The 14,508-nt window shown below is 33.2% G+C and overlaps 1 protein-coding gene across 6 annotated transcripts in view; it reads left to right on the top strand.

Annotated features, from left to right (window-relative positions):
* Tps1 (Trehalose-6-phosphate synthase 1) overlaps nucleotides 1-14,508 on the top strand; it is a 127,003-nt gene that overhangs the window by 95,121 nt on the left and 17,374 nt on the right. For all 6 annotated transcript variants that reach the window (XM_072529351.1, XM_072529350.1, XM_072529353.1 and 3 more), the window contains 2 exons: nucleotides 4,147-4,243; nucleotides 8,359-8,515. In XM_072529351.1, the coding sequence (XP_072385452.1) occupies nucleotides 4,147-4,243; nucleotides 8,359-8,515 (254 nt within the window). The remainder of the gene's footprint in view (nucleotides 1-4,146; nucleotides 4,244-8,358; nucleotides 8,516-14,508) is intronic.

Genomic DNA, 14,508 nt, shown 5'->3' with positions numbered 1-14,508 from the left:
AAAACACTTTTTTCTTTTATTACTGCTTTTTAATTTGCTATAGAAATGTCCAATATGCGGAAAAAAATTGTTAAGCGCCATCTTCGGGTTCGACGGCTTGAGGTGCTTTTGGAGCATTTCTCATATAGGAGACTATATGAGACTCATATCTACACCTACCTTATTCTCATTATAATTAGCATTATTTCTGGTTTTTCAGTAGAGGGATCACTATAACGTCTACTATGCATTGAAGATATAAGTAGTGCATATTTTCGTAACTGGAGTTGAAAATGGCAGTGTAAACAAGAAGTCCCAAAAATGCTCTTAACTCAATAACATCAATTTCTCTAAGATGATGGATAGAACTAGCAGAATATTTCTCACGCATTGATCTCGTAATTTTCTGTTTGTATTCTGCTCAATATGTTGTAGAATGTTATCACTAAAGAACATATTCCAAACAGACAAGAGTATCGCAGCCTCGCCGACCATTTTTGCCTTTGTTTTTAGAATTGGCACTCTTATGACAATGTTGTGTTTACGTGTTCTAGATGAGGGGATAACTTCTGACGTACACCACCTGGGTCGATTTTTACCATAAACATAGGTTTTGTCACTATCACTTACTGCTAATTCATTACAATCTGCAGGCTCGTCACAATCACAAAAATTCCGAACATGTATCGTGTTCAGATTCAATGTTATGGTCTTCCGAAATATCGTCTACATCACTGTCACTATCACATTCCTTATTGTACCACTTTAAAAGAGTTGTCTCATAGTCGTCATCACCGAAACACACTCGTTTTGATGGCCTGGTCATAATTTCTAAAAATGCATGACACACAAAAAAGTCACACCAACAGTCCGGCGTCGTCTGAGGAACTACTCTCGATCTAATTATTGCGATAACTTTTTAGGAACTGAGAGAAACTTGTCGCAAATACGCCCACTTGTCAAGCTCCAATAGTTTAAGGATTAGATAGAAGGACTTGCCTGTAGGCAGTGCCAATTTCCAATAAAATATAATTAAAATTATGGAATCGTCTGTCAGACGACGCCGGACCAGTTACGGGTTAAACAGCGAATCAAACACGATCGAACGAAGTCGTTTGAGTTCGGGGATATGTTTCAACCGATATGATGTCGGTAAATCAGTGAATCATCAATAAAATTTGGCGTTCCGGGTGAATAGTGGATAGAACGTAGCGAAAAAATTGGTTAAGAAATATTGTTTTAATACTAATTTATTTACAAATTAGTTTGAGAGTGCTGTTTGTTGTATAATGCTGAGAACTTATATGCGTCAATAATTTTGTAATATAGAATGAACAAATCAAAAGACCCTTCAATTAAGCGAATTATATAGAAACAGAGAAGTCTATGGAATCCGAAATTATATACAATATTAAACAAAAAAACTGATGCATGGAACAAAGTTTCTACTGATATGAATTATGATGTCTTTAAACTAAAAAAAAGGTTAATTCCCTTCTGTCCTGATAGACATTCTACAGAAATTTGTACCTGGACCTAAATTGTCAGTCGTTAAATCAAGTGACAAGTTATCTCGTCTTTTTTTCTCTTTTTTAACAAATTTAAACATTACACTCTCTTCTTCCTTTTTTAGGAAAGTCCTGCAATAACTATAAAATTAGCAGCGCTAATAATTAACGCTGCAATAATGCTTCGCTACAATGTAAATGGTCCTACTTTGCAGAGAACAAATGACCAAGCGAAAACCTACGAATTTTTTACTTCGTTCGTTCGTTTATGTTAGCTTTAATATAAATACACCTTAAGAGGCTACCGATAAGTTTTTCTAGCCACGGTCTTTGAATGAGACAATTGATTAAAAGTGTCTACTTATCCTTTTGTAGAGTTGTATAAAATAAAACAATCTCGGGATTGCTATTGTCTTGATCAAGTACACCGTAAGTATGAAATGTTGACAGCAACAGAACAATTTTTTTGGTTTTAAAGAAAATGATACCAATATCTTTTTCTCGTCAAAAGCAAAGTCAGAACTTAGAACAATTTTTTTTTATTTAAGAAATTCTGGCGGAATGCCAGACTTGTTTTTTTTTTCCTAAGATCCCAACTATTTTTAACTTTTTTTGTGAAAGCTTTTCTGCAAGATCTGATAATGAAAACCAATAATCCATGGTGACATTTCTATTGTTGCCATAAAGATTTTTGCATGGGTGAAGAACGTATTGGGTGAGCAAAGGTTCTGATGCAAAGCTTCTCTCTTTTTCCCCAAATGGTATTGCAGACCACATGTAAAAAGTCTTATGAGTCACACAACATAACGATTTTAAACTTTGAAAAATTAAAGGCAAATATTGAGCACAATTTTAATAATAATCAAATCTTGCTTAAGTACTTTCGCTTTCTACAGCATCATCAGGGACATTTCGTCAAATTTGGGCTGTCCAGCATGCGCAGAATGTATTAAACATGAAAATTAAACAAAAATTGTACATAACACTACACTAAAACAAGGACAAACAGTTTAAAATTATTTAAAATTTTCTACGCTATTTTAGTTGTCCTTATTATCTGATGATCTATTTGTTCAGCTTGTAATAAATTTAAGATGTCATGTCGCTTCACCCTGTCAAAAGCACTTTTTAAATCTACAAAGCATGTATGCTGGTTTTCCATATTCAATATAATAAAAATTGCGTCTCAATTCTGATAATAAAAATTGCGTCTATTGTGCTGCGGTTCTTCCGGAAGCCTTGTTATTCATCTGCTATGTTCGCTTTTTCCTCGATTTTATCTTTTGACTGCCGTTAACAATTTTAATGTACTATTCATTACAATTTTAATGTACTATTCATCAGTCTAATGCCTCCATAATTTTCAGGATTTCTCGATTCTCCCTTTTCAAGTATCGGTAGCAGGAGACTTTCCTTTCATTCCGCTGGTACTACTCCGGTATTTATGATATCGACGAATAATTTTAGGAGCCATTTGCGTAGTGTTGTTCCTCCATATTTTAGCAGTTCATTGTTTATCTTATCAGGACCAGGTGCTTTTCCGGTTTTTAATTTTTGTATTCGTTCTTGTAGCTCTTCTTCTGATATTAGTACTCTATCGTGAGTTTCGTTAATGATTATTTCTCTGTTCTCTTCTTTTCCTTCTTCATATAATTTCGTAAAATGCTCAGTCCATTGTTTCTCCGTAATGTTATCTATGCGTACAAATTCATTCATTTCTGTTTTTTGTCTTCTTATCATCTTCCACACCTTTTTCTGGAATCCATAGTGGTCGTATTCCATATCTTTGGTAAATTTCTCCCAGTGTTCTTGTTTGATGTTATCTATTTCTTGGTTTACTCTATTCCTGATTCTAAGAATTACTTAAAAATATAATAAAACCATTGCTCATTGGTAAAATCGTAATTTATGAAAAATATTAAATATGCGATATTTTTAAGAAAGTTTTACAATATTTTACAGTTTTTTTTTACGATACCTTTCCATTATAAAACTATTCATTTTATACAATTCGATGCTGTAAGGCAAAGTAGATAATCGCACAAGAACTCTTTAATTTAGAAGTTTAAGCATTATTAAATATATTTTTTTGTTAATATTGTTCTGAAGCTATTTTCTTGTGGCATTTTAAATTAATTTATATTTAAATGGGAATAAGCCACAATTAAAGGTTAAAATACGTTTATTGACGTTTCAATTCAAAATACTATTTTGAGAACGATTTCCGAAGTGGAAATTGAAACGTCAATAAACGTATTTTAACCTTTAATTGTGGCTTATTCCCATTTAAATATAAATTAATTTTTTTGTTAGTTATTTAAATGATATATTTTAGATATAAAACAATTACTTAAAAATATAATAAAACCCATTGCTTATTGGTAATATCGGAAGTTATAAAAAATGTTAAATATGCGATATTTTTAAGAAAGTTTTGCAATATTTTGCAAATTTAACAAACAAAAACATTAAGATAATTTCTTATTTTATGTCAAGTATGTCAAGCCGGTACTGAAGTATAATACACTCTTGATAATACGTCGGTCTTGTCTCCAACAATGAGTAGTTTCTTTTAAAGCCCTATTGATAATATTTGATAAAGTTTTAATTGTAATGATCATTAAAGATGTTTCTGATTTTTTCATTGAAATTTTCGTAGATGTGGTCGCTTCGTCAGGGTGTATGATAGTGGTCTCCAATCGACTGCCGTTCGTACTACAGCGTGATAAGGATGGAGCACTTTTTAGGAAAGCCAGGTGAGTTAATAAGAATTTAATATTATGGGTAGCTACAATGATTGAGAAACTCAATTTCTTAATCAAAGATCAAAATATTGTTTCCGCACCAAGGTGTCTAATTTTACTTTGAATTAAAATGGTACTTTTACGTTGTTGATAGTGATAGAATCTATATTAAGGTGAGGAAGTTCTAGTAGTTTTTCTTTCGAGGAAAAGTTTATATTACATAATTTTGAAGATTGTTACAGGCTAAATATTTTTAATGTATACTAAAACTTGCCATCGTTAAATTTTTGAGACCATTTTTTTAAGTTCGTCATGAATTGTTTTCCTATATTTTCTTTGCTTTACTTCAACCTACCGAAAAGGCTCGATCAGTTAACTCATGATCTCCAGTTCAAAGCTGCAGCTTATTTAGCTAACGTATTTACAAAAACTAAACAATTTATAAAAATTTACTTATTGATATATCTTTAGTTTTAAAATAAATGTGGAGACCCAATAATTTTGGAGATATGGGCATTTTTTCTAGTTAGTTTTTGCACCTAATATCTTTGCTGGAAATAATTGTAGGTATATTTTATTTAATCAAACTAACAATAAGATTTTCGTGTTTAGTCCACAGCCCAACATCCATATTAGTGCCGGAGAAGAACGAACTGAAGTTAAAGATTTTTGATGCTTTGATTTCAAAAATGCTTTTTTTCTCGTAGCTGAAACTAAAGCTCTAGTAGCTTTAGATTTTAAGATAGCTTCGGAGACAATTGATATTGGTCTTTTATAGAAAACAGTTATTTCATAGAATATATATATATATATATATATATATATATATATATATATATATATATATATATATATATATATATATATATATATATGTATATATAAAAGTAAAAAGTAATGGCATGTCTCGCAAAACAGAAAACCAAATATGGTATATCGATGGAAGGCAACCGTATATACGTATTTCTGACTATTGGTCGTCTTCAGTACGGTGCAGCCAAGTTAGAAAAGGAGCATATTAACTTGGGAAAGGATCACTACAGGAGCAATGCAACCAATTTGTGGCATTAGAGTTAGAAGACCCTGATGGTTTCCAGGGCAACATCTAACACCAACCATGGAGGAAGCTACAGCTACCTGGGGAAAGGAATGCTAAACGTTGAAACGTTTAATGGAAAAGGATAATGCGAGTGAATAATAAAAGTAAAAAGTAATGGCATGTCTCGCAAAACAGAAAACCAAAAATGGTATATCGATGGAAGGCAACATTGTTGTATATGTACGTATATATATATATATATTATAAAATATATTTATTTAACAGATTTATTATACCTTTATAAGACATTGGATAGGATATAAGGAGAATTAATTTGTTTGTTTATATACTTTTGGTATCTAAAGCAGGCAAATAAAACATATTTTTGTTAAAATAAAAAATAATTTGAAAAAGTAATAGAAAAAAGTGATGGAAACTATTTTCCTGTTGTTCCTTAAAAATTGTTTGTAGGTGGGAAATTAATTACTCTTGTACAGTTTATAAAACAAGTTGTTTAATAAAAAATACAAAAACGCATATATGGATGACGAAAACTAATTAAGGTCTCATCTACAGCAGTGTGAAATGATTTAAAACATTTTTTTGGGTATAAAGCTACTTGACAATAACTACATATAAGGTTAGTTCGTTTTTCTTCTTTTTTTTTGTTAAGCAAATTTGCATCTTGTATAATTTTTTGAACATCTGGTAATTGTGGTCATACATTTTTCAGCCAAATTTCGTCTGGAACATCAAACTTTCCCGGTTTTTTTATAATTTTTATATATTACAGGTCGAGATATCTTTAATGTTAAATCACCTATAAGAGCTCTTCCAATGCAAAGCCTAAAATCCTTGTTGGAAGTATTTTTTTGATCATGAATTTTTGTGTACTTAATATACGCATTAATCACACTTGCATCTAAAAGAAAGAAGAACAATCTCATCCACGATTTTCTAGACTTTCTACTTATGGGATATGATGCCCTAAAGTGTAAAAGTCATCAACACCTCCCATGTTTAGTGTACGTTTCTTTACATATTTACAGATGTAGTGTACATCTCTTTGTGTACGTTTTATCATGGTTACTTCATGTGGTTGATTGGCACTAGTATATATAATGAAATCGGGTAAACATTTGCGATTAGGTCTGACTATATCTATAGTATACAGCTGTTTAGCATATAAATCTTTCAACAGTTTGCAACTTGTATCCGTTAACAAACAACGTTAACAAAAAAAGATTTGTGTGTTATATCTTGGTATAATCATGTTATAACCCTATAGTCCAAGCCATAATTTTCAATGCCTTCAGTTTTTCCAGTCTATATAATAAACTGGTACAGATACCCAGTAATAGCATCACACTTTGCCCAGATTTTATAACCACGCGTAATTGGCTTCTTCGGCATATACGTCTGACAGAACTACGTCCTTTAAATTGCACCATACATTCATTGTTCTTTGAAAATTTCATTTAGTATATCTATAAATGGTCTTATCTTATACAGTATGTTAAAGTTAGGAGAACCTCTCTCTGCAGCTGCTGAATTATTTAGATGAATATTTTAGATGAATATTTTATAGATGAATAATTAATTTTTTGAACCTGGTTATTGCAAAAGCTTTGGAGATAACAGGATCATTATAAAAAGAATCACTTCACCAATATAAATCTTTGTCTGGTAAAGGGTGCAGTCCTATTGAAAAACACCTAGCATTTATAATACAAAAATAAAAATCTTGATGATTTCTTGGTTCTCTCCAAATCATTGGTACTCCAAAACTTGACCACTGCCGCAAATATTAAACGAATTTTTTAAAATTTCAAATATAAAGCTTAAGATTTATCGCAGTTCCCCAATCAGATTCCAAAATAAGCTATAAAAGCTCTTTTCATTGTAACAATAGTATTTGTTTATAGGGGGCCTAAAGGGGGGACTGAACAATTACTGGGTGTGGAGATGGGGTAAGCAAAAAAATTGAAACGTTTGCGAACGGCTACTCGCGTTTTGGTTGGAGAGCAAGGTCGTGGATAAGGATTCTTTTTGGGGGGGGGGGCAGGGAGAACTAACTACGAAAAAGAAATCAAGAAATACTTACCGATATGTCCTGGTCAAACACTATACAAGATTTCTAAACTATTTAAAATTAGGATGCCGTTAAAAAAATCCTCTTGCTGCTTAGAAAGAAAGTTCTCGGGTTTGTACATGTTTATTTTTATTTTACATTAACAGTTATGACATTGTCCCTTCTAACAACGAAACAAAATTTAAAACTATGGTTATGTACCGAATGGCGAAAAAAGATGTACCCACTGCCATATCTCGAAATGAAGTTACCCAACTTTTCTGGATTATTAATTAATTATCAAAGGTTAATTTTATTTAATAGAAACTAAAATATGACAGTGAGCTGGTACGTAAAACTTATATTTATTTATAAACTTTTTAAATTATTATGGGAGCAAATCTTAGTGTATTAACGATAAATGTTTATTCAGAAAAATTTAACAAAACTGCTCGCTTCACTGGCTAGTTATTTCTTTTTAAATTATTAAAACAGTTTGTTATCTTAGATTTAAACAAAAACATTGTCCTACCAACTTCAAATAATCTAGATCTATCCTTTGGAAGACAGAATATGGAGGTTTTAAAAATCCTGGAAAAAATCAAATACCAAAACTGCCCAAAACTTTCTTAGCCCTCAGGACTCTGTTATCAAATCCCTGTCACAGGATACAGCTTACAACAAACGGTGATTAACTCACATTACAAAGATTGCCACATGGCATTTTAAGCTCAAATCACCTTCCTCCCACCACACACATGGAATTAAGGGAAACTTTGCGGTTTTTTAAAATTTTCCTAAAAACGAACCTGACTCGCTTGTGAGTGAGTGACCAATAGGGTCCCTTCTCTGCGATGACTTGGATACCAAATTGAACCCTAAAGTGCCGGGGATAAATGATAAGAAGGATATCTCCAGGGGAAAAAAGACCATGGGAACTTACAAACTTAAGACATTGTTATGCACAATATCTACAAATTAGTAGTCAATAAGATAATGATATATTCTTTTTTTTAGTGCTGGTGGTCTGGTTACCGCGGTAGCTCCTGTGGTAATAAATGGAGGTGGCCTATGGGTAGGATGGCCAGGTATACATTTAGATGATCCACATGAACCCATTCCAGAGTCTGATCCTAATGATATTACTCCCACAGCTGGATTAAAATCAGAAAAGGTATGTTAAGTTTGTAGATAATTTATATCTTAACTAGTTAAGATGTTAGAATTTCAGAAAAACTTATTATTCAACTTAATTTTTATTTGTGTTTGACAGAATTTCTGTAATGCTCTTAGAAGAACTTTATTGTATACATCTTCTAATATATTATTACTTAATGGTTTTGGGTTTATACAATTACTGAAATAATAGATATATACGCTTATTCAATTGAAACCCCAAACCAAGAATGTGACATGTGTGGAAGGTTTGATGAAAGAAAATCGTCGAATTTTAATCAGAGCAATTTTAGAAAATGGTGTATATTAGACTATAGGTTAATAGATTATGGGTTACATCAAATTTTGTGCTCAAAACGTTACTCGCCTTTTTTCAGAGGACCAAAATGGGCTTTGCAACATCCCACGGAATACAGGCAAAACGATATATATATATATATATATATATATATATATATATATATATATATATATATATATATATATATATATATACAAGAAATACTGGATATTATTGACTGTCGATATAAACAAACAACACAGTTTATTAGGGCTGCAGTCAGTAGGTTTGGCCGGGATGTTATAGAAACACTCTTTTGACTTTTGGTCGAGCTTTCGGAATTCTTTTATTCCTTCTTCAAGACACTGTAATTAGAAGAAAGTGTAAATATTTACAACATATCTCATTACAACTACTACATTACAACTTACTAGTCGTTGAGATTATTTTTGTAAAGCTACGACACTCAACATTAAACACACACATATAAAATATAACATTTAAAATAATGGACAATATACATTTTAAAATTTAGTCGGAAAGTTAAAATTTTGTTAGTGACATCTTTTCATGGTGTGTTTTGACTGATCCATAGAAAACAGAAAAAAAAATTTAACTTTCTTCTAATTACAGTGTCTTGAAGAAGGAATAAAAGAATTTCGAAAGCTTGGCCAAAAGTCAAAAGAGTGTTTCTCTAACATCCCGGCCAAACCTACTGACTGCAGCCCTAATAAACTGTGTTGTTTGGTATATATATATATAATATATATATATATATATATATATATATATATATATATATATATTATATAAGAAAAATGAATTTTATATTAATTATTTTTGAAATGTATTAGCAGCAATTTTTATTTACTAAACTAATTTTATTTGGTGAGTTAACAAAAATTGTTTTTTCTTTCTAGTTTAACTTTGTAAGATATTTTGTCTTTTTTAGCAGCTCTTGATAATAATTGTAAACACAATTGAAAGCTCGAGATAAAAAATAGTTAACCAATAGCCCTTTTATTGACTCCAACCCATCCAAAACGATATAATAAGATACAAAAAGATATTTTATTCTTTAAACAATATGTCTTCTTTAATTCCTTAGAAAGTAAAATAATAACAAATATTTGTTCCGCATTAAAATTTTACGCAAGAATATTTGCAGAATTAAAATAATAATCGTTTATTCAAATTTAAGTAATTTAAACCCAAGTTTTCATAATATTTATCTTTTGCTCTTGTTTTTGCTAGTCACAGTTTTATTTATCAGCAGTTCATCGTCTGGTACAACGTCCATGTTGGTGCATTATCAATTCTCATATTTTTAAAAACTGTGGCATAGCTTGACACCGATGTTGTATACAACCGTCTTATGTTATTTGTTTATATTTAAATTTGACACAGTTTTTGATTTTATCAATAATCTGTGTATTATTTTTGCAAATTCAAATAGATAAATGCGCATACGAACTTCCACGAGTAGAATCAGTATAGTAAATTTTCCTATGTTTCTTTCTATCTTATTTTATTATAACAATTAGAATTTGAACCTTGGCACGTGCTTTTCTTTGGATTTTTTGACTGCTGACTTAATCCATTAGCCGATTGGCACGTGTTAATACACACATAGTTTTAAAAGTTATGCGCAAAAAATATCATAACTTTGACAGATATTTTTTGTTTTAAAAGAGATACTGTTTTTTAATGATTAAAAAATTAAGGACTAAAAAATTTATTTATACGGTCATCAATGCATGCTTGGTCTCATTCTTCTTCTTCTTCCTCTTTATAATCAATTATGCTTGTTCATTGGCGGATTAATACCTCTATGGAAGGTTGTCACTCTATTTTTGCGCGATCGTCCGATACTTCTTCTGCCGATTGGTGACTTATCTCTTGCTATTTTGACGACAAGCGTCTCCTCCATTCTGCTTATGTGGTTATTCCATTCTTTTTTTTTTCTATTTTGTGTCTATCTGTTTATACACTGTACGTTGTTACATTTTCTTCTAATGTCTTCACTTCTCTTTTGATCTCTCAGCGTATTTCCTGTAATTCTTCTCAGTACTCTCATCTCTGCCCTTTTCAGTAGCCTTTTAATTATGATTGTGTCGGGTCTTGTTTCTGAGGCATATGTTATTATTGGTCTTACACTGGCTTTATAAATTCTTGATTTTATCTCAGTATTAATGTGTCTATTTCGCCATATAGTGTTATTAAGGCATCCTGCCAGTCTATTTGCTTTTTGTACTTTATCTCTCACTTCCTTGTCCAGGTCTCCATAGCTAGACAGTATAATTCTTAGGTATTTTATTTCCATTACTTGTTCAATACTGATATCATCAATTTCTATTTTACATTTGGTTGGTTCTTTGCTGACTACTATTGCTTTAGTTCTCTGAGATGAGAACAGATTTTGTTGTCCTCTGAAAAAAGCACAAAATTCCAAAACTGTTAAAGAGGTTGTATGTGTTCTTTAGCACACTGGAGGCGGTGCAAAACATATCTAGTTTATAGCTGAGGAACTTTTATTGGTCGACGACTCCTCAAACCTGACTCTAAAATTCTTCTTATTATTGTAGTCAACGATATTCCTGACTTCTGTAGTATGCCTGAAGTTTCTTAAGAGGGCTACTACAGACATAGAAGAATTTCTCCGAGTGGAAATTTTACCAGAATAAATTTTTACCAGATTATGATTTAATTTATAAATACGAGGGGGATGCATAACTGTTGAAACTATGTGTTATTATATTTTGTTGATTGATTCGGTCTTGTACCCTTTGTTAGTTTCTATTTTATTTTAATTTTAATTTGTGCTTTTTGGGATTTTTTTATTACTCTTAATTATTATTATTATTGGAGTTATATTTGTGATAGGCAGATCCTTATCTTCCACACCTGTCGGTCATTTATTTTACTACTATGCTTGTATCATATTTCGACTGTTTGTGTTTTCAACAAACATTTATTATATTTATTAATTTAACATATGTCCTTTTAATCATTTTGCTTCGTTTCTTCTTCTACTTAATCGTTAATATATGATTATTAGTTTAACCTTCTTCTTCTTCTTCAAAAGTTCTTGTTTCTATTCTTCTTTTTTTATGTAGATATGACTCTGTTTTTGAATGTACTTACTTACTTACTTACTAGCCAATGCCCACCCTTGGCATGTTAGCCATTTGGTGGGGCGCTGACCAGTATAGACGAGCCGTTTCTCGTAGGTGATCTTCATCCTCCTAGAGTGGTTCTGTTTTCAGGGCTGGGCACTCTGGAAGGTGAGCAGCATCCATCTGGGGCTGATCACATAATGGACAGTTGTCATTTTCGCGGACGCCCATGCGATGTAGATGGGAGGCCAGGTAGTCGTGCCCCGTAGTTGTTCTGAACACGGCTACACTAATGGGTCTCGGCAAGTTGCGAGGGATTGGTGACTCTATTAGGTGGGCCCAAGATTTTCCAGCACCGGCTTGTATTTGCTGCTCTTTTATCTTCGCTTTGATTCCTCTTCTAATGGTGGACTTGGCTGATGTGTACGATTGGAAGCTAGGGGGCGGTGGAAGAGTAGTGCCTTCTTTTGCAAGTTCATCCGCCGCTTCATTTCCTTCAACACCGACATGACTAGGGATCCATTGTAGAGTGATCAGCCACCCTTTTTCTATCAAGTTCGATAGTTGGACGCGCCAAGATATTGTTTTGGCACAGTCGGTGTATCGATTTGTCGACAGGGCGAGGATTGCGGCTTGGCAGTCGATGAAGAAGGCAACTTTTTGAGGGTGTTGGAAATTCTTAAGATTTTTATAGCAGCAATTTCGCCGTCGTAGTTGGTGAGAGGGGCACCCACAGCTATAGAGCCTTTGAAGGACGTTGAGACATATCCTGCTCCTGTTCTTCCCGAGTCCGGCATCGAGGATCCATCGCAGTAGATGTGGAGCCACTCATGTGCTGGGTACTTGGTGTGTATCGTCTCTAGGGCGGCTTTCCTTAGGGCAATGTCTGACGATAAGTACTTCGGGTCTTTATGGTTTTCAAGCAGTAATTCTGTGTTTGGTAGACAGCGGGCCAGTGTGGTTTGCGCTGGGAAGGGGGCGGCTTCCGACAGGACAATGTGGTATTTTTCCATGATTCGGTTTGCTACTGTAAGCGGAGTGGTTTGTGTTTTAAGACGTGAGGCTGCTTGTCTATATTCGTTCCATTTTTGTGGAAGTATTCGTCTTTGCCTTTTCCAGAAGGTTAACGCGTGTTGCTCTCTGCGGCATTGTATTGGTTCAATACCGGTCTGGGCTTTCATTGATGTAATCGGTGTTGATTTTGGAGCACCGGTGATGACGCGAAGGGCAGTGTTCTGGGCGACTTCAAGCTTGGAGGTGGTGTTTGTACTCGCAGTTATTGTAGCTTCACTCCCATATCCTAATATCGGCCGGACATAGGTTGTGTATGTTGCTACCAAAACATCTTGCGTGGCGCCCCACTTTGTTGCTGTGAGACGTTTGAGCAGTCGACATCTCTTTGTGGCTTTCTCTGCAATGTCGTCGATTTGAGGTTTCCACGTCATTTTCTTATCTATGTACACCCTCAAGTATTTTGTTACGTCCTGTCTTTCCAGATCAACTCCTTTATACGTCAGCTTTACAGCAGTCTGTTTTGTTGAAAGGCTAAGTACTTGATATACGGTTTTGGTTGTACTGACTGTTAGGCAGTTTTTATCCGCCCATTTTTCTAGATTTTTCAGAGCCTGGTTCATTACTTCCTCGAGCGCTCTCAGACTGCTACTTGATGCCCATATTAGGAGGTCCTCAGCATACAGGAGGGCTTCCACACCAGGTGTCTTTCTAATCATTTCGAGCACATCGTTTATCATTAAGTTGAACAATTGACAGCTGATGACTGTTTTTGAATGTGCCTGTAGTAAGTTGTCGTTCAATCGTTTTCGTGGTCGTCCCACTGAATTTCTTTCTATTGGAGAACCGTCTTTCGCAGTCTTTACTACTCAATTTGTTAATATTCGGCTAATTTGCAGGATTTGGAAAACTCATTTGGATAGCTAAGAACTGAAAAATACCTCAATACTTTAGGAGCAAAGTGTTTAACCAGTACATTCTTCCTATCGTGACATATGGCTCTCAAACCTGGACCCTAACCAAGACAAATATTTAATATTAATAAACTAGAGTCAACTGAAAGGGTAATGGAAGGAGCAATGGTAGGTATACCACTGTTAGATAAAAAAACGACTGAATAAGATAAAAAAAAACAAGAGTTGAGAATATCACAACAAAAATTGCCAAATTCAACTGGAGCTTAGCAGGCCATACCGTTAGACAAAAAGATCAACGTTGGAACGCCACAATATAACGTTGGAGACCTTACAAAGGTAGACTATCAAGAAAGACCACAGATGGAATGGGTAGACGACATAAAAAGAATAGCCGGAAAAAATTGAAAGTATATTGCTCAGGATACAGATTGATGGAAGAAGTTCGGTACAGTAAAAAAAACTAAAATCCTGAACATTAAATATCATACATTTCATTTAAATACCAATTGTCTGTTATTCTCAAAATGATCTTATTTTCAATAAATTTGTGTTTAAAAACAATAAAAAAAATTTATATAGTGATTTTTAAATACCTTGCGTGGAAATGACTAACCACTTATAAGAAGAAAGGCATATTTGAAGGTCTGCTATAATTACAAAATTTTTC

This window comes from Diabrotica undecimpunctata, chromosome 4 (genome assembly GCF_040954645.1).
Source record: "Diabrotica undecimpunctata isolate CICGRU chromosome 4, icDiaUnde3, whole genome shotgun sequence".
NCBI lineage: Eukaryota > Metazoa > Arthropoda > Insecta > Coleoptera > Chrysomelidae > Diabrotica > Diabrotica undecimpunctata.
This window is presented reverse-complemented; position numbering and strand designations above follow the sequence as displayed.